Consider the following 19847-nt stretch of genomic DNA (forward strand, 5'->3'; position numbering starts at 1 on the left):
AAGTCGCAACTTTTTAATGCGCGCTAATCTCGCGTAAAAATATACGCAGTGGGGATGCAATTATGGGGAATGACCTTAAGTCATAGGATTTGAAACTGTACTTAATAAATACAGCTGAGATTACGACGTATGCGGATTTGAAAGAAGACATTAAAAGTACAAATTTTATACAATAATGAGTTCCGATAGTAGCGATCGGTAAAGTTGACGGTTATTAAATCCCAAAAGGAGTAAATTTGCTTTCATTTTTGTCGTTTAGTAAACGAGGAATGGCTCAAACTTTAGTTCAACCTTTGTACCCTCCATGTGTGATACAAAATCACCGATCAAGAGTGTACGTTTGTTTTATTAATAGAAGTTGAGCCATGCAATAATATATTTATTATTTTATAAAATGAGCTATTTTATAGACAATCATTCTTTTAAACATTTAACGTTTATTAACCAAAAATAACCTTTCATTTATTTTCACGTAAATTTAGAACATAACCTATTCAACAGTCGGGAGAACAAGTGTCAGTTGACGGCGACATCACTGCTCCGAGAAGTGAGTGGGCCCGCGGTTTTCGTCCCAGAAGTTACTACGTAACACTGATGACGTGTTTGCACGCGCGATTGCTTTCGAGGTACTCGTGAGCGCTCGCGCAAGTTTTTGATTGGATGAAATAAGTCGGAAATTCTTCGAGTGCTTCAACGAACATTTGCCAAAACTGGCACTTATTCCACCGACTGTTTTCATAGAACTTTTCTGACACAACTAGTTTTTTTTTCAGAAGTTTGACTCTGAAATTTTTCAAGTTTGGACATAAGTCGTGAAACCGTTTTGGAAATCTTTCTTTTTTAAAATCAGTGCATGCTTGTCATTAAATTGTGTACAGTACTAGAGATGATCAGGCGTCATTGTGTGCTTCTTAGGGTGTCATAAAATTATTTCTTTACAAAAATACATGGTTCACAGGACATCGCGGAAGTAGGAGAAAGGTGCATTTTGCCGGTGTGCGTGTGTGTATGAGGAGGGAAGGGGAGGGAGCAGATTGGGATGTGCAGTTTTGCCGATTGTTTTCTGAGTAGCAGGCATCGTGTTGTCGTTTCTGCTTGAATAATTTCTATTTTTTTTTTCCTGTGTATTTACTTTGTGTGTCCCCAGATAAGGTTTGACACTTTAATAAAGTTTCTATCTTTCTCAGTTTTTCGCTGTATTCTACCAGTAGCATTTTGTTAAGTTCTCTGTACTCGGAAAAATTCTTTAAAAAATACCAGTAAGCGGATTCGACGTCGACTTGTCAGATTGAAACAGGGCGTTAGGAGGGAGGGCGTCGAAACGAGCGGGTTCGAGCGGAAAAGCCTTGATGCAGAAGCCTGGGTACCAGTTATAGATTTTTGAGGGTTTTTCCTTTCCCTGACCAATATGGCGGACCCCGATCTCTATATAAAATTACACGCCCATAGACGTAACAGATGAATTTCACGATAATTCATTAACAGAAGCATTTTGATTGAAAGGCGAGTGCCAACGCCTCACCACTTTTACTTTGAGCAGTACTATGCATTTGTTCAGGTTGTATTGAAAAGTCTGAACATTTGTTCGGTGTTTTCAAAATTTAATTGCGATGTTTCCGATTTCTTTTGCGAAGTCTTGATTGCTTCTCGGGTTTCCCAGTAAAGTTTTTGAGTCTTCCAATTACTGTCTATTATTTGTCAGATTTATAGTAAACTTTTGAGTTATCACGAAACAATGTTTATTAACAGTTCATTATTATAACATTTGATTAACAAGTTTCATCCAGTTGTCTATTTTGACATCAGCGCCTAGTCTGACGTTGTTGTTTTGAGTCAGAAAACATCACAAAAAGAAAAAGAAAACATTTGGCCGACAAAATCATAAATCCCGTGCACTCGGCCACCCACCTCAACTCGCGTTGCGAGAAAAGGGCTTTTCTGCACTTGTAAGGTTGTATGATGAAACAGTTATTAAATTGTATTTGGTTCTGGTATGGTAGTGAGAACTATCGAGGCCGATGTCTCTCTTCTCCGCAGAGGCCTCTTTTTTTTACGTACGGGGTGGAAAATGAAGAGAGGTGAAAAGTAAGCGCGTGGAGTCTGGAGAGAGAAAAACGAAAGCGCGCGGGGGACACTGGGAAGAAAGAAACGAAGAAGAAAGGAGGCTCCTGCCTTTTCGCTCTTTCTGTCGTCTCCCGCGCTCCCCCTATTTTTTATCGTTCTTTTTTTTTTGCGTTTTTTCGCCTTTTTTTCCCCTCCACCGAAGAAGCCTCTGCGGAGGAGAGAGGGCCGACGTTGCCCTGCAGCCCTGTTAAATCTCGCTATCGTGCGAACACCTTATCCAGTACTTTTGAATTACCCAACATCGCTCAGTTTTTGAGTACTTTCAGAGCGTTTGCACAATTACCTGTGTGCATTCCTCCTGTGCACGCAATTCACGTCATGCATAAAGCCCATGAGCAAAGGAATCACACAATAAAGGCCTGGCCAAACGGAGACGCAAGTGGACGCAAATTGTCAACTTGCGTCCACTCGCGTCTCCGTTAGGCTAGGACTTGTATGCACTTCCATTGACTTGCGATGACTTGCGTCCACTTTGGTCACATTATCACTCCTTCTCTGGCCCTATAGAAGACTAGTAGCTACAAGTTCTCCTAGTCGACATATAATTATTGCAGGGTTGGACTGAGCTGGGTTGTTCAACTACTTACTACTTATCCTCATCGGGCCCATGAGGACTCTTGAGGCCGGCTGGGTTGTTCAAAGCACGATTTAATTAGCTAATCCAAGATATTAAAGCGTGATTTCCGTAAATTTAAGGCAGGGCAAAGGGACTCAATCAAAAAAAATGATCCTTTTTAAGGCACAAACCACAAAATTCAATGAAAAAAATCATAACAAAAATTGCGCAGACAGGTCGTGTGTACTGTAGCCTATTAATGGTTCTCGGTAGTTGGGGGAGAACGAAAAACGTTGGCGAGCGACGAAAAAAACGCTTTTCTGTAGCATGGAAATGAACAGGTATGTCATGTTTAACAGGAGATGCCTTTTGCGTTTAGGCCAGCGCTTACGCACAGTAATTTTAGCTAACTTTTAGTAACTATCAGTTCGGTTAGTTGAGAGCAGCGCGAATAAAGGCGAACGAACTGGAAAATAAGGAGAGGACTCCCTTGCCACAAATCCCTTGCCGGTTTTTCCACTTGCCGCTTTTCGCACTAATCTCGGTTTTTGTGTCGCTCTCGACTAACCGAACTCCTGGAACAGACTAGTGTTTACAATGATACAAGGAGAGGGATTATGATTGCCCAACGTCACCCTCCCCCCCCCCCCAACCTCGTTCCCAAAAGAGGGTCCCTGGAAACGAGGTTGTCCCTGCCTTGTGTTACCGTGCCATTCTCGTCCCCATAGCCCTTTCGTTTCTCTTAGCCGGCTGGGCCTTGGCACGAGGAAACAAAGGGCTCTGGGGACACAGGATTTCCAGTCCTAGATTCTAGGACTTCCGGTCTTCATGTATGCAGTCATAACGTTTCAAAAGAATGTATGAGAGAGTCGTTACGTTTTCGACTTCCGTTTAGGAATTCTTTGTTCCAAACAGCCAATCAAAAAAATTCGAATTAATTCAAAAATCCTATGTCCCCAGAGCCCTCCGTTTTCTCGTGCCAAGCCGGCTAAGAGAAACGAAAGGGCTATGGGGACGAGAATGTTACCGTGCTTTCCCGTGAGCTTTCACAACCCCGGATCACTTCCGCTTTTCGCACTACAGTCGCGAAGGAAAGATATGTAAAATCCGAAACTAACAAGACAGATCAATTAAGGTGAGAAATATATATCCTTTCGTTACATTAACCATTATCTCGCATTTCTATTATAATAGTGTTCCGATTCCTGTTGGTTTGTGAGTTTGTCGAGCGAATTCAGTCAACAAAGACAAGACCTTGTTTAAGTTCGCATAATTATATCCAAAAACAAATCAAGGTTCAAGCATTGAGGAAGCCTTTGAGTAGTTACCGACTTCAGCTAGTGTCTGCAGTTGTACTTAGTGATTCATTCGTTATTAGTGTTGTGAAAGAGTATCAATTTAGAAGCGTATTAAACTAAAAAGTGTTATAATTGTGTTCTGTGTCAAAATAGACGCCCGAAAATCGCGTGGCACTCTGCGAACGCTTTGTCGTTACCAAGGGAATGTAACGTTTTTGTAGGACACTTATTCAAGCAAAAACCTGTTTAATATTACTAAACCAACTGTTTCAGCGGGTAAATTTTGTTTCTCCAAGTTTACAGTACTAGATCATTCTTTTAATGCGCGACGTAATCTTTCCTTTCACTGTGGTTTGATGTTGTTACAATATCATGAATATGGTTTGCCAACCCAGTGATCTATCCCATAAATTTTCCTAAGTATTCCAAATCTTTGTTATATTGGGATATTATTGCCTTCTTGCCTTCTTTATACATACAAGACACTCGACCCGACGCCATATTCCTCGTTGTTAGTAACTCATAGCGTGAATCGGGAAACCGTGAAAACTTTAATAATTTATCTTTCACAGTATGTAAATTTCTGTATAGAAAAACATCTATTTACAGTCACATGTAAATTGATGAAACTAAAGCCACTTCTGTGACTGCAATCACTTGCTTCCGCCTAGGAACACTGTTCATTCATCTTTGTTTTCTAAGAAAAGTATTTTTCACAGTCGTCGAAAATGAAAATATCTTGCATGCATAAAATAGAAATAATTTACATTCGTATACAGATTGTGAATTTACCGAAGAAATAGAGCGGTGTCACGCAACAAGGAAAGTCCGTAGCAATTAAACTATGTCCGACGTACTCGCCTTTATGATCAGTGTATTACATAATAAAAATCTTATTCAAGTAGTATTTGTAATTTAGGATAACCCAAATGTATTCCACTAATCTTTGGTTACTGCTAGTATTAAAATTAAATTAGTAGAGTAGCTTTTGTGACAACTATTACTAGTGTATAGTGCGCATTGTGAGCATTAATGTTGCCTGTAAAATTTGTAAAATTTCTGTTGTGTATTAAACTAGCTAAGCTAAATTTGATGCTTCAGTATAAATATTGAGTTAAACTTAAAATCATACCGATAGTGGCGCTGTTTTCTCGGACTAGCCGTTGTTGGGGTGTCTCGCAACCTGCTCCCAATACGGAACATTGACAACACTGTTTATTGTTTACAGATTTGTCATGATGGCTCCTCAGTTTTATATGCTTTAGAGAGAGGAATTGTTTTGCAATTTGAGTCCTGAAGTGAAAGTTATCCATATTCCCATATCGAGCTCCGGTGACGTGGAGATATCAGATTTTCACGGAGCTCTGACTTGTGAAATGGCCGCCGCCCCAGACCCAGACGAAGTGCTTCGTTCCACAAGAGCAAAAGGAAATTTTCAACGTCTGGCACGGCTTTTAATAAGCGGAGGTACAACACTACTGAGAGAGGTTTTTGATCAGATTTTTCCACCAAGTAACCTTCCCGCAATACTGAAAAGTCCAGCAACTGAGAAACAACTCAAAGCAGCAAAGCTCACCAAGCCACAGTGGGACTGTCTGTACCCTTCCCCAGGGATGTACGGCAAGTCTGAAGATTTTGATGTGACATTACTCTTCAGGTTGCTGAGCACGATATGCAACCTCATCCCTCCTGCCACAGGCTGGCATGATCTACCACCAATAACAGACCACAGTTTAGAAGCAGATTTAGCGAGAATTAAATATTACCGCAACTCAGTATACGGCCACGTGAACCAAAACATGGAGATCTCAGATGACGAGTTCCCACAACTTTGGCAAGAAATCAGAGAAGCTCTGCTGGCAGTTGCAGGACAAATCAGCCCTGCAAAGAAGACTGAATGGCAGGCGGCCATTGATAACTTTTTAAAAGACCCTCTCACAGCTGAGGATGAAAGAAATGCGCAAGAACTGTTGAGGTGGTATGAAAACAACACAGACGTTAAGCAATCCATCGAGAAATTTAAGACCTCAACTCAAGAAGGGATGGAGCGTTTGGAGACAGGTTTAAATGATGTCCAGAGCGGACAAAAGGAAATAAAAGATGTAATGGCGGAGAAAGTTCAATTCTTAGAGACTACGGTTCGAGAAGAAGCACGAGACATCAAAGACCAGCTTGGAGGTGAACTGGAGACCACTGCTCAAAACGTCCAATGCCTAGTTCGGGATGAAGCCCAAGACATCAAAGATCAGCTTGGAGGGGAACTAAAAACCACAGCTCAAAACGTCCAAGGCCTAGTTCGGGATGAAGCCCAAGACATCAAAGATCAGCTTGGAGGGGAACTAAAAACCACAGCTCAAAACGTCCAAGGCCTAGTTCGGGATGAAGCCCAAGACATCAAGGATAAGCTCGATGAGGTGCATCAATCCATAGATGAGCTCCGTTCCACAGCTGGCAGCTCTCAAGCATCTGGAGGTCAGTTGAAATGGCTTTTCTGACGCTTGAACCCTGTTGTTCAAAAGTATCCTTTTATAGCAGATCGTGACTTTCCACCAAGTCATTCCTCTCACTTCAAGGGGGAATGATTTGCAAACCAGGCCATATGACGGTTAAGAAGTTAAACTTAAATGGCTTTGCAAAAATACAGGATCACACATTTGATGGCATAGCCTATCTCGTAAGGTGCTACAAACTAAGTCAACCGGGTGAATTTAGTGAAAAACTTTGTGATTCGCTTCATTTGCCTAGTTTCTGTATGGGTTTGGACTGTTACCAGATGGGGGGAAATAGAAACCGAAATGAAAAAATGTAGTTGTTTACCTCATCAAAGTCTCCCTTTTAAATTATCCTCCTGAGGTTTGGGTGTTTAGGTTTCTAGTTTCTAGTATTGTTGTCTTCCAGATTAAGTTCATTTGAACAATTGTCTCCCAACAGTTCAAATTCGAGTGCGAATGGATTGCGAGGCCATTCCAGGTCCTGGTCCTAGGGGAAGTGTTTCAGAGATAGTAACGACCTCACGGGGACCACAACCAAGTGTCCAGAACGCAACCGTTATGCCAGTAGCACCCTACCAACAACAGGCGTCAAGTTGTGGAACTGTCGAATATGCAGACCTTCCCCCCACACAAGGAGTTTTGAATTTTATTGCATACAAGTCCTTTAAGGCTATTGACCCATCGAACCCGGAGGAGTTAAATGGTTATCTAAAGTATCTGAGGGACGTGCGCAAAGTGCTTTTTGTTGACGCTCACGAAGGGAGTTTAATAATCACACTGGAATGCAGCTCTTTAGAGATACTTGAAGGACTTTGGGAAGACTATTGTTCAGGTCATTTGAATGAAATGGCGCAAAAATTCCTCGTGACAGAAGAAGTCCTGAAAGAGTTTGGATTGATTGCAGTGAAAATGACAACAACGATTCTGGTGGAGGAATACACAGCTTGCCAACAGTATTTCATTTACAGTGAAGGTAAATTTGAGAGAGCTTATACTGTCGATTTGAATTCATATTTTTTGTCAAGACGAACACAAACGAGAATAGAGTATATGACCGTAGAGGGAAGGATTGAGGGAAAAGGGGGTTGACCGTTTTCCAGTTCACAACAAAAATGAACAGACTCGCTAAATGAGGATGAGGGTACCCGAGATATAAAATTCAAGAAATCTTGACATCTTGTATTGAGGATAATTTGCTGGCCAAATGAGGGCAAACCAAGCGGGGGCGAAAATAGGCGAGAGTTCTTACTTTTATCAATTCTCGTAGACTCTCGCTCACTTCCTTCAAGACCACACAAGGGGGGCAGTGTGGATGGAACACCTCTTTTGTTCCGCTGTATAAGATATTTTGACAGCATCGTGCCTTTTGTGGATTTGCTATGCAAAATAACACGCTTGCCGCATTTCCTCTAATATATAATAGCCGGGGACGATAATTTTGTTATTTCAAGGGGGAGTTTAATTCAAATATTGCATTAATTGCTCGCTGGAAGTCTTACGGTCAATAGTTTTTTTTTAATAGAGGAAGGATTGATTATTCCAGGGAGGCGATTTTTTCAAATATTTTCAACGAAGGGGGACGATTAATCGAAGGACGGCTATTATTCGAGGAAATACGGTACTATTGGTAGTGATGTCAATTGATGTCATTTAATCCCACCTCTCGGATCCGCCATCTTTGGTTTCACTATGTTTTTCATGTTGTCACAAAAAAAAAGAAAATTTACAAAAAGAAGACGTATTAAATGTCAAAATTTGCGCAAACCCCCATGCAAATCACGAATGCTTTTTTTAAAAATTATTTTCTTTCAGCTAATTTAACGCGACGGATGACAATTTTGGTCAAGACGCCAACTGGAAACACCGCAATCACATTAGACGCCGTAAAAGGCGACACCATCAAGGATGTGAAAAAGAAAATAACGGACGAGATAGGGATACCGGCCGACCAGCAAGAACTCATCTTTGACGACAAGAAACTCAAGGATGATCACACTTTGAATTACTACAACATTCAGGACAAATGTACACTTCATTTGACCCTAAGACATCATTACGATAACCTGCGACTTTTCGTGAAGACGCAGACTGGAAAGACCGTAATAACACTAAATGTTGCGCCAGATGATACTATTCAGACTCTGAAGGAGAAAATAATGGACGAGTTAGCAATACCAGTTGACCAGCAAGAGCTCACCATTAATGCAAGGAAACTCAAAGATTTTCACTCCTTGAAAAACTACAACATTAAGAAAGACTCTATCCTACATTTGGCTTTAAGACAGCGTGCTGATCACATGCAACTTTTCGTACAGAGGCAAACTAGAAAGAAAAAAACGAAAAGAAAAAAACAGACCGTAATCACATTAGACGTCGTACCACATGATACTCTCCTAGCTGTGAGGGGGAAAATAATGGATAAGATAGGAATGCCGGTTAACCAGCAGCAACTCACGTTTGCCGGAAAAACACTAGAAGATGGTCGCACTCTGAAAGACTACAACATTCAGAGTGGATCAACCCTTCACTTGAGTCAACTAGTTAAGAAGGGCATGCAAATTTTCGTCAAGACGCCGACTAGTAGGGAGGTCAGTTTGGAAGCTGAACCGAAAGCTTCAATCAGGGATGTGAAGAAGAAAATTGAAAACAAAGGGATCCCACCTGACGACCAATCTCTCATTTTTGTTGGCCAAGAGCTTAAAGACGACCGCACTTTGGAGGATTTCCAAACCAAGAATGAATCAATCCCAAAATTGTCCCGTCTACAAGGTTGGCAAATCTTCGTCAAGTTGCCGAGGACTGAGAAGGCGATACCTTTGACAGTCAAACCAGACACGTCCATCAGAAATGTGAAAGAGAAAATTCAAGACAAAGAAGGGATCTCTACTGACCAACAACATCTCATCTTTGAGTATCGGGAACTCAAAAATGAGCGCAGGTTAAGGGATTGTAACATTGAAGAACATTCCGTCCTGTATTTAACACTTGACGAACTGTATGAAATGATGCAAATTTATGTGATCATGCCGACTGGGAAGGCAACTATTTTAGACGTTTTATCGAGCGATGATGTCGAGAAGGTCAAAAAGAAAATTTGCAGTGAAGAAGGGATTCCACCCAACGAGCAGCGTCTCACCTTTAATGGTAAGGAACTAAAATCTGGCAGTCTGACTGACTACAACATTAAAAACGAATCAATTCTACGCTTGGTTCGTCGGCTTCAACTCGTCAATCAGAACTTTATAAAGATGCCGATTGGCTTACATGTTTGAAATTTTCACGCGAATTTTGACACCCCATTAGGATACGATAAGCGGAGGCGAGTACAAGATATATGGTAGACTATATAATGGCACCCTAACATGAAGTATATATCGTACTTGGTTATTATGTTTTCTGTCATCGCAGTGTCGAGCCAAACCTCAATGGTTACATTTAGTTTCATAAAAAAGAGTCAATAAGGTTTTTTTTATCTGCAAATGGTTAGACATTCTAGTCTTCTCGGAAAAGGACGATAAACCGTAGGTCCCGTCTCCTGTATCTCTAGTATTATAACAGGGGACGTTAAAGAACCCACACACTATTCGCAAAGAGTAGGGCACGAAGCTCCCGGTGTTGTGGTCTGGCCTTTACAATTGTATAGTAAATTGCAGTATATGTAAAGCGCATTTGAACATATACATATGAAAAATGCGCTATATAAATGCATTATCATTATTATTTATTATTAATATCGGTGAATTAATCTCTACTTTTACAGTAATTAAGAAAATTGCATACGAGAAAGATTTAAAAAAAAAAACCCATCTCGAACAGCAACGTGGTTTAAGGAGATAGTTGTAGACTATCGAGTTGCAGGATCGAATCTTTGTCATTTTTCCCAAGTGGTTTTAAAAGAGAGTTTTTGAATCTGTGTTCGAGTCAGGATTCGAGTTAGAGTTCGAATATCAAGTACTAGTTAGAATTTAAAGATATAGATATTTTTGTCCGGTTTTGAAGATAACTAGTATCGCTATTTCATCCTAGAGAAGAATCCGCACTTTGAAGAATTTAGAACGTAATAAGCCTTTACAGAGTAATACTGTGGAGTCTGTGTTGTTAAGGCTGCATTTACAGCAAACGTAAAGTTATTACATTTAGAGTTGATTCTTATTATATTTACAGGTGGTATTACATTTAAGTGTGCTACAAACGTAGCCTGCGTAGCTAAAGGGATGAATTATAATTCATTTTTATTACTATACATTTTTTAATGTCATCTCAGTTTTAAATGGCTGCAAATCGCTGCTAATTCTAGATAAAACTAAATTGGTAGGACGTATCGACAGACAATAGACAGTAGTTTTCATCCACGAACCATTTTTCAACATTTATTAACCGCAACTGATCTCTTATTTTTTTACATGAATGTAGAAGACTTCTTTTTTCAGGAATTTGTATATTTTTTTCAGAAGTTTTACTCTGAGTTTTTTCATCTTTGGAGATAATTCGTAAAACCTTTTTAAACATTTGTAACAAATATCAGTGCATGCTTGTCATTAAATTGTCTAGAGTACTACAGATGATCATGTGTCACTGTGTGCTTCTTACTTTATTTAGCGTGTCATAAAATATTACTGAAAATACGTGGTTTACAGGACATCGCGGAGGTAGGAGAAAGGTGTATTTTTTTGGGGGGGGTGGGGGGGGGGGAGTAGGGGTTTGCCGTTCTGCTTCTTGTGTTTTCTTTTTTCTAGATCCCTGTATGCTATCAGAAGTATTTTGTTAAGTTCTCTGTACTTGGAGGAAATTCTTTATTGAAAATAAATCAGTAGGCAGATTCGATGTTGACTTGCCAGAACATAGGCGAGTGCCAACACTTCACCCTTTTACTCTGAGCAGTAGCATGTATTTTTTTCAGGTTGTCTTTAGAAGTCTGAACATTTTCTCAGTGTTTTCAGAATTCAGGTGCGAGGTTCCCGATTTCTTTTGCGATGTCAATTCAATTCAAATTCATTGAATGCGTTTTTTCTTCATTCTTTACCAAAGTACATCGCAGTCAGTTCTTTCTTGTTTACTTTTCCCATTGTGTTTCTTGGCAACTCGTCCACCACAAGAAGCACCGTGGGGATCTGGTACGGAACCATGTGACCGCTGGCCCATTGTTTTAAATCAGCCAAGCTCATTTCCTGCATTATAAGGCAGGATGTTTAGGTTATAGCGACAAACATGAAAAGCCTCAAAACAATTTTTTCCAACATGCTTGGAAAAAAATAATTATAAAGTTATAAGTTAAAGGAATTAAAAAGTCTTAAATGAAAATCAAATGCAGTGCAAATACACTACTAATCACAATACGAAGCCATTGGGAGGTCAGTTGTTTCATTAATAATAATAATTAATGAACTTATATTGCGCAAGTATCAATCAAGGATTTTCACTTGCGCATTACAATATTTATAAAAATTTAAATTACTAAATGGCCCTAAAATTAATAAAAATACTAAAATACATGATAAATGTAAAATTACAATTAATAAAAAATAACAATTAGCTTAAAAACGCCTTCTGAAACAAATGAGTCTTATGATTCTTTTTGAAACTATTTACAGATAAAATATTTCTAATAAAAATGGGAAGATCATTCCATTATTTTGGAGCAGCCATATAAAAAGATCTGTCACCCAGGGTAATAAAAGACTTGCATGTAGGAAATCATCCCAAGGGTCTTTCAGGATTTCAAATCCAAGATGGTGGACATTAGGTCAGCCATCTTGGAACCGAACACTTGAAAGACTATGTTGATGACTGAGGTTTATTCCAGCGTCCTGGTTCCCCCGATCTCTTGGATTGCACCAGACAGTACCCCTATTGGTATGGCCCAGCATGAGGATGAGGATGAGATTGTTACACACTGCAGTAAAAAAAATACGAAAAATATTGTTGACATGAACTTGAATAGCGGGAAACAGATGCATACCTTGCCAGGGGATAGTGTGACAATTGCCGCCACTCTCTCCCCCCACTCGGGATCAGGTTTGCCCAGTACTGCGCAGTCTGTAATGTCATCGTGTGACAACAGATGACGTTCAACTTCCAAAGCACTTGCGAAAAAAAAGAAAAGAAAAAACATTGATTTGATTTGATAACATTAAAAACAAAAGACATGAATAAAGTCGTGTTTACTTCGTAGAGTCACCCGAAGCGTTTCCGACTCTAACTGTCGAATCAAAAAACGACACGAGCACTTACGGTCACTCCGAACATTTCACCATTGCATTGCTTAGGCAACTCAGCTAAAACTAACAGACAACGTCAAATTCTGACCGAATGGGAACGGATTATACTCTAGTTATTATAAAATAACTTCTGCATTGACACTTTTCAGAGCTACATGCACGCATGTACTTTCGTTCTTCCTACTGCGCTTTCTTTTATTAAGAATTAGGCCTAGTTCAGACGTCGTGCTTCTGCCGTGCCGAACTAAATTCAGGAATTAAGTTCGACAAAAGCACGATACAAGCACGGCGTCTGAATCAAACTTTTGAATTGAGTTCGGCAAAGCAATTTAGTTCGACACGCCATGCCGTGCTACACCCCTCTGGCACGACAGCGGTTCAAACGTCGTGCTTTTGCCGCACCAAACCAAATTCATAAAATATATAGATGTATGTTGGCGGATCACGTTCCCGCGAGGAGTTACGAGGAGACCCGAGAAAACTTCTCCTTTTTAAAGGAGAACTAAAAGGAGAACTTTTCTCGGGGAGTATGCGCAAATCCTCGTCCCCAGGGTCTTCTCCGTTTTCAGCCGCCATTTTTAAAACAAAGAAGACCCTGGGGACGAGGTTAAGTTTATTCTTGCCAGACGGCGAAAAACATGGCAGCCAGCCAAAGGAATACAAATCAAATTTCCTCTGCTAAAAAGCACATCGAGAATGTTTCATTCAACGAAGTAGATGACACTAATGACAGGAAGCAGGGCGAAGAAGAAGCTAGCGGGGCTGAATCTGAAATAAGCAAGTTTTTCGGAAACTAGCCGGGCAAAGAAACAAACATTCGCCGTACTTCCAAAAGGAAACGTTTTTTTTTCTGTTGCTTTTCTTTGCGTCCTTTTCTTGAGTCTTGCAATGATTTTAAAAGTAGGAGTTTAGCTGCAATTTGGAAAGCGGCGCCATTTTTGTTGGATCACCGCTGACTAATTGTTACGTAGTTTTAGTACTCCTGAATTTGGTACGACTCTGGCACGACGTCTGAATCAGAGTCGTGTTTCTGTCGTGCTACAGTCGAACCTAATTGCAATTTAGTTCGGGGCACGGCAGAAGCACGACGTCTGAACTAGGCCTTACGTAAAAGAACAACCCAAAAGGATGACACATCAGCTTTAACTTATGTGTCCTTCCTTTGCTTTCCTTACGTTACTGTACGTTGCGTTCCTTACGTTGCTGTTCAGACAAGACAGCTTTTTAAAGAGGTTCTCACCTTATTTTGTAACCTCCACTTTTGATAATATCAACAGATGACCTGCCTAGGATACGGTAGACACCATCTTTATAAACTTTGAAGAAAAAACAAAGTAATATAAATCATACATGATTATCACCGAACTTACAAAAAAATAATAATTGAAATTAATAGAGACTGAAGTAAAATGTTACTGAAAATATATTTACCGACAGTGTCGCCTGTCTTAAGCCAGCCATCCTCTGTGAAGGTCTCCGCTGTTGCCTCAGGTTTATTCCAGTAACTAGGGACAAATAACATAAAGATGAAGGAAGGTGAGTCAGCCATTCCTCGATGATACAATGTCGTTGTTTTCTTTGGTTTTGTACCACATAAAACACTATAAAGCAGTTTTTTTCAATTGAGTATTGTAAACCCAAAACCAAAGTAATCACTCTAGCCAATCACAAAGAACAGAGACAATCCAGTAAACCAATCAAAACTCCAAGTAAGTACATGTTGTCGTCACGAAGCGCGGGAAAATTAACGCGAGCAAGTGACAATTGGTTTTGGTTTTACTTTTCGTTGGCTGAAAAAATGGCGCGATTTTTGTAAAAAAATCACAAAGCAAAGTTACAAAACCAAAGCAAACATGAATTACATTCGACAGTCAAGTGAAAACCGCTCCATAATATAGTACCATAATATTATAATACAGTAGTTTAACATTAATTGTGTTTTAGCACTATGAAAACACTCTTACTATTGCGACTATAAGACATGACGCGTATCGTGTAGCAGTTTTCTTTTTTTTTAGATTTAAACTTACCATTTAAATACTGATGGTCCACGGACTTGAAGTTCTCCTTCTACTTCTTCCTTGCCAGGAGAGACAAAAGAGCCATGCTCGTTCCCTTCAACTACAACCTACAGTAAAGGCAAATTATGAAATAGACGCTATCAGCCTTATTCTAAGTTGGTACAAATTATAGCACAGCAAAGCTTACTGTAGTAACACGTCTTAAACAAATATTACATTTTTGTATACAGCCTGAAACTAATGACCATGGTAATTTTAATAAAAAAGGTTATTTCATCAAAGGGTTTACAGGTACAGGTTTTACAGATACATTTCCCTTTTATTGCTACACATTAAATTTAGCAACATGTAAGGTGGCACAACTTTCTTAAAGTATTACCTCACTTTTTCCGTCCATATTCTGTGTAACAATCCGAACCTCTGTTCCAGGTAGAGGAGTTCCTACACAACCCTGAAAATCATGAACATGACAAAATAATTATTAATGATGTTTCATGACTCACATGAAGTTTTCTAGTTGAACTGGTTGGTTAATAAAAGCAACTGGCTGATAGTAAATGAGCCACAACACACATAACAGACCTGTTGCATCATTGCATGTCTCTTTCGTTATTTTAGGGACTGGTCATAAAGTACAGGGGGGGGGGTGGGCTATGAATTTTTTACTTTTTAAGTACTGATTTTCAGTGGCCCACCCCTGAATTATTTGACAAAATTGGGGTGGCCCACCCCTGGAGTGGCACAGAAAAAATAGGAAAATTAAGATTTTTAGCACCTCAGAAACGCAGTTTTAGGTTATCCTGATAGAATGTTTGCACTATTATAGATGCTGTTTAATGAATAATTTAACCAAGACCCACCCATAATGCAGTGCATAATTTTTCCTGACCCACCCTTTTTGACATGTTGAAAAATAGTGGCCCACCCCCAATTTTTCATAGCCCACCCCCCTCTGTACTTTATGACCGGTCTCTTAATAGCAACAATAACTAATACACAATACAGAGCCATAACATTGTCTACACTCCTTTTATTTGATGTAACTTTTTCAAATAGACCAACATAACCTTCTATTAACCAGATAAACCTTACCCTGTATTTATTGATTCATTATCAATGCTTATTAAATAAAAATTAAATGAATGCAGCTACACAATGGGGTACAAGTCTACACATCTAAATGTACCCATGCCCCAGAACAGACATGTCTTACCGGTAATCTTGGTCCATGTAAGGGATTGGAGAGAGCCATTCCTATTTCTGTCATTCCATACCTTTCCAACAATGTGTGTCCTAAATACACAGAAATATAAAATGCAGTATGTATGATGGATAATGTGCAAGAATGAAGAGCAAGAAAGATGGTCTCTTTTAGTTTTTTTTTTTAATGTTTTCCTTTGTGTATAAAATTATGATAAAAACATCAAAAGCACCATTACTACCGAGCCCAGCAACTCCCTCAACATCAGTCTGTCATCCATGTGTATGAGGACAGAGCATTCTGGGAAATAATATCACTTTCAAGTCATATTTCAAAGTCAGTTGACTTTTTAGGCTTCAGCCAAAAGTAGCTTGATTGTACAGTCTGTATGGAAGATTTGCAACATGAGTGAAATATTGCAGTTACCCCGATAACTAGGCCCAATTTCCTATTAAAAGTGTATACCCAACAAGAATGTCATTTTTTTAAAATTTCTTATTTTGTCATTTTCTTCATAAAATCTTTTTATGATTCCTTAATCCTAACATTATGTTCTTTATTCCCTTTACTGCTATTTCTTCTCACTACCTGCATGATAACCTGTCCTAACCTGTTATTTCTTGCCATCTTTTCATGACAGGCTCTGGCAAAGCAGCTGAACCAGACACCATTAATCTTTTGAATTACAAAAAGAAGAACAAAAATACATGTGATTACTTTGATTCAAGGTTTATTTGTAATGTTCAGTATTTTAAAAACTGCATTATTACAAGGATACAAACAGTTTCTTACCTGAGCTGTTCACACTTATATTTTATTTTCTCTTTCTCTTGTTTAGTGAAGTTACTCTTGTTGTGGTGCTGTATCAGTTTGCTGTAAATTGTTGGAACTGCCATGAATAAAGATGGGCTTGGTTCATCCCCCGTCAGAAGAGCCCACACCTGAAAAAGGTAAAAAGCCAACTGCACATGGCAAATGTTGGGATATATGCAATCAAAAGTATACACAAAAAAACAAACCTTTTCAATAAAGACACCAGAGGGGCAAAGCTGAATGTCTATGTTAGGTGGTGTCCTTTTCATAGAGGTATCATGTCCACAAGGGGCATTACACCCAAACCTCTCCAAGGTTATTGGCACTCCATAATACAGACACCTCTATAATGTGGACAGTTCACTTGGTGCCAGAGAAACCAAAATTTACATGTATTTTATCTCTACCTCTGTAATATTGATCTACAATGTACAGGCATGACTATGAAGGTGTGCCCTTTTGGCGTCTGTGTAGTGGTTCAATTTTACCCTTGGTACAATTTGGCCTTTCCATTTTTCAATAGTCATTATTGATATTTATTTTTACCATTGATATTTATTATTACCAGAACAAAAGAAAAATTTGAAATTGTTCCAAAGGAAAATTGAACCACAACTTCCATATTAAAGGGGGTTTGCTGTACAGCATAATTATTAGTCATACAATTTTTGTTAATTAGAGTGGCACCAAGATCTATGACAGACTACCATTACAAGTGTCTTTCTAAGTGGAAACAAGAAATAGAACATGATGGATAATCTATGTGTGCAGAGAATAATCAGTAAATTTTTTATCCACAGGACACAGAATATCCCTGGGATTTAATGGTGTAACTTGGTTATGTACCTACATGGAGACTATCCCTAGGATTTTATCCCAGGGGGGTACTCCGACTTGTAAATGACGGGGACGATCGAATGAAGGCAAAACTCAGGACCCAAAAAATCCCTAAGTCTTCCGACATTACCCAAAAAAATCCCTGGACCAAAAATAACCCCTAAAAAATTCCCTTGTCAAATTACCCCTAAATTGCCAGGAGGGGCAATAACGCTCGCGTTTGATTATTCGTCATACCATAAATACGCCAAGGCCGTGCCAAAGCACTTTAGTTTGTTTTTAATACCCTAAAAGATCCCTTATTTGAATCAAGTCACCCAAAAAAATACTTGCCAAATCTTCTTACCCAAAAAAATCCCAGAATCGAAAATTTCAAACCCAAAAAAATCCTTCGATCATCCCCGTCATTTACAAGCCGGAGTACCCCCCCTGGAGATTTTATAGTACACACTGAGTTTACTTTACCTTGTCAGGTGTAAACTTGGGTAGCATGTGACAAGTGGCTCCAACCCACAGGGGACAAAGAAGAACATTCACTATGCCGTGTACATGATGGAGAGGAAGACAGTGAATAATATGATCATTTTCATTCCATTCCCATGCTTTCACCAAAGCACTGATCTGGGATCTGATAAAACAGGCAACTAAATAAATTTTTCTGTTTGGTTGTTTTTACTAAACTTGTGATTATCAAGCGTACTTACAGTCTGTATCTTGCTCCATAAGATTTTTTATGCAATTTACAGCTGTATGTACCTTCTTATACTTACCGTTGTTTCCATTCAACAAATAGAAAAAAAGACATCTGATTTTTGTTATGTTTCAAGAGAAAGCTATAGAAGGGCAATTGGGTAGACACAGTTATGTACTTCACACACCTATAGTCTTATTCATCTGCCCGCTCATTTAAAGAAAAGTTTTGAATAACAACTTTTACAGTATAGAATTTCATTCAAACAGAAAAATATGCTTAATCCTTATCATCCAGTATGCAATACTTTGCCCAATATTGGGTACTACTTATTACCACTTCAGACACTTTGGAGACCACCTTTTGGCACTAAGGTGGCCATGTTTGTTTTGGCAACTAACATGAGCCATGATTGCTCAATAGTAGTCAGTCAGTGGCAGATCCAGACCTTGAACTAAGGGGGGGGGGGGGTTGTGTGTATGCTCAAGAAATTTTTAGCCGAGGTGAGTCATTTACCAAAAATAAGGAAGGGCCGGGCCCCTAGGACCCCCTCCCTAGATTTGCCACTGCCAGTGACAGCCATTAAAAAAATGTAGCTTTCATTAGGCATAAGTGTCAGATACCTCTGTGCTAAGCGTATGCAGCTGATGTGTTGATTAAAGGTACAACAAACCTTAAATTTCCATGAGTTGATAAAACTCCTTTTGGTCTGCCTGTTGTTCCACTTGTGTACACAATCAGTGCATCACGTTCATCCCAACATTGCTCAGACTTTTCTACTGCTGTCAACTCTTTGCTTGATGCACCGTGCTGATCTTGATTGACATCTGTCAAAAACATCAAATCAACTTCTTTTTTCACAGCTATTGGCTCCAATTTAGCAGCGTATTCACTGGATGATATGACTATGCTTGCATTACAGTCCTCAATCATGTAGTCATACATGCTCGTAGGGTGAGAGTTACACAGTGGAACTGCGATACCACCATTTCTCCATATAGCCCACTGTGTAGCAACGAACGATACATCATTTGGACAAAGAAAGGCGACGCATCGTCCAGCAAGATCTATTCTACCTGTTCTCTTTAAAATACCGCTTCCAATGTTTTGACTTAAGCGCAGAAGACAGTCGTACGAGTGAAAACCATTCGAGTCGACTATCGCGACCCGATTTTTGAAGTTTCTCGCTCTTAAAAATACTGCAGCATTACTCTCGGGATCATTTGAGGTAGAGCTTGAAGAAACTATGCATCTTGTGGTGTAAGCAAAGGGGTGGTAGTGCTGGCAAATGCGTCGAAATTTTCTCAAAAGTTTACAAGTCGATGAGAACATGTCGATGTTTTCCCCATCGATACATTTTCCGCCAGGTGTCAGGAAGGTGCGATAGTCTGGGACCAAGGGATTTACTTTTGGTCCCAGTCTCTAGCGACAAGCTGATCTTTGAGAAAAACTAGCCTGTGTCAGCTTGGGAAAAAATGAAATATTCCGTCCCTCAAGAAATAAGTTGGTTCAGTGGTTGTTCCTCTAATGCCCAAAATTTGAATTCCACATTGCAAGAATAAAATAATTTAATAGATCCATGCAAGTGCGACATTA

The 19847-nt window shown here is 39.4% G+C and overlaps 3 protein-coding genes and 1 pseudogene across 5 annotated transcripts in view; 3 read left to right on the top strand and 1 right to left on the bottom strand.

Moving 5' to 3' along the window:
- Positions 1 to 2932, top strand: part of LOC144630669 (polyubiquitin-A-like) — a 115543-nt pseudogene extending 112611 nt beyond the window's left edge. Inside the window, exon 10 of the transcript XR_013566598.1 lies at positions 2917 to 2932. The product of XR_013566598.1 is annotated as a polyubiquitin-A-like (transcript). The remainder of the gene's footprint in view (positions 1 to 2916) is intronic.
- Positions 1 to 10185, top strand: part of LOC144630677 (uncharacterized) — a 37269-nt gene extending 27084 nt beyond the window's left edge. The window contains exon 4 of the mRNA XM_078489047.1: positions 8283 to 10185. Within this exon, the coding sequence (XP_078345173.1) occupies positions 8283 to 9742 (1460 nt within the window). The 3' untranslated portion in view covers positions 9743 to 10185. The remainder of the gene's footprint in view (positions 1 to 8282) is intronic.
- LOC144630691 (malonate--CoA ligase ACSF3, mitochondrial-like) overlaps positions 1 to 19596 on the bottom strand; it is a 165645-nt gene extending 146049 nt beyond the window's left edge. The window contains exons 1-11 of one of the 2 annotated variants that reach the window (XM_078489064.1): positions 18925 to 19596; positions 18026 to 18188; positions 16703 to 16851; positions 16521 to 16585; positions 15923 to 16002; positions 15089 to 15160; positions 14719 to 14816; positions 14120 to 14193; positions 13929 to 14004; positions 12430 to 12553; positions 11404 to 11638 (exon numbers count right to left, since the gene is read on the bottom strand). In XM_078489064.1, the coding sequence (XP_078345190.1) occupies positions 11483 to 11638; positions 12430 to 12553; positions 13929 to 14004; positions 14120 to 14193; positions 14719 to 14816; positions 15089 to 15160; positions 15923 to 16002; positions 16521 to 16585; positions 16703 to 16851; positions 18026 to 18188; positions 18925 to 19583 (1716 nt within the window). In that variant the 5' untranslated portion in view covers positions 19584 to 19596 and the 3' untranslated portion in view covers positions 11404 to 11482. Of the gene's footprint in view, positions 1 to 11403; positions 11639 to 12429; positions 12554 to 13928; positions 14005 to 14119; positions 14194 to 14718; positions 14817 to 15088; positions 15161 to 15922; positions 16003 to 16520; positions 16586 to 16702; positions 16852 to 18025; positions 18189 to 18924 lie in introns of those variants that run through there. The other variant, XM_078489065.1, reaches the window with a different exon arrangement.
- LOC144630930 (uncharacterized) lies at positions 5332 to 7559 on the top strand. The gene is made up of 2 exons (XM_078489288.1): positions 5332 to 6450; positions 6910 to 7559. The coding sequence occupies exons 1-2, from the start codon at positions 5355 to 5357 to the stop codon at positions 7557 to 7559; spliced, it is 1746 nt and encodes a 581-aa protein (XP_078345414.1). The 5' UTR covers positions 5332 to 5354.
- Positions 19597 to 19847: the final 251 nt, after the last annotated feature.

Source organism: Oculina patagonica, chromosome 11 (assembly GCF_052425735.1).
Source record: "Oculina patagonica isolate OP01 chromosome 11, crgOcupat, whole genome shotgun sequence".
Taxonomy (NCBI): Eukaryota; Metazoa; Cnidaria; class Anthozoa; order Scleractinia; family Oculinidae; genus Oculina; species Oculina patagonica.

What these genes read in the sequence shown, in the direction of transcription:
- LOC144630930 (XM_078489288.1), top strand. Translation starts at nt 5,355, where the DNA reads ATGGCCGCCGCCCCAGACCCAGACGAAGTGCTTCGTTCCACAAGAGCA. An exon ending in CAGCTCTCAAGCATCTGGAG is followed by an intron (nt 6,451 to 6,909) that starts GTCAGTTGAAAT and finishes GTCTCCCAACAG; the next exon opens with TTCAAATTCGAGTGCGAATG.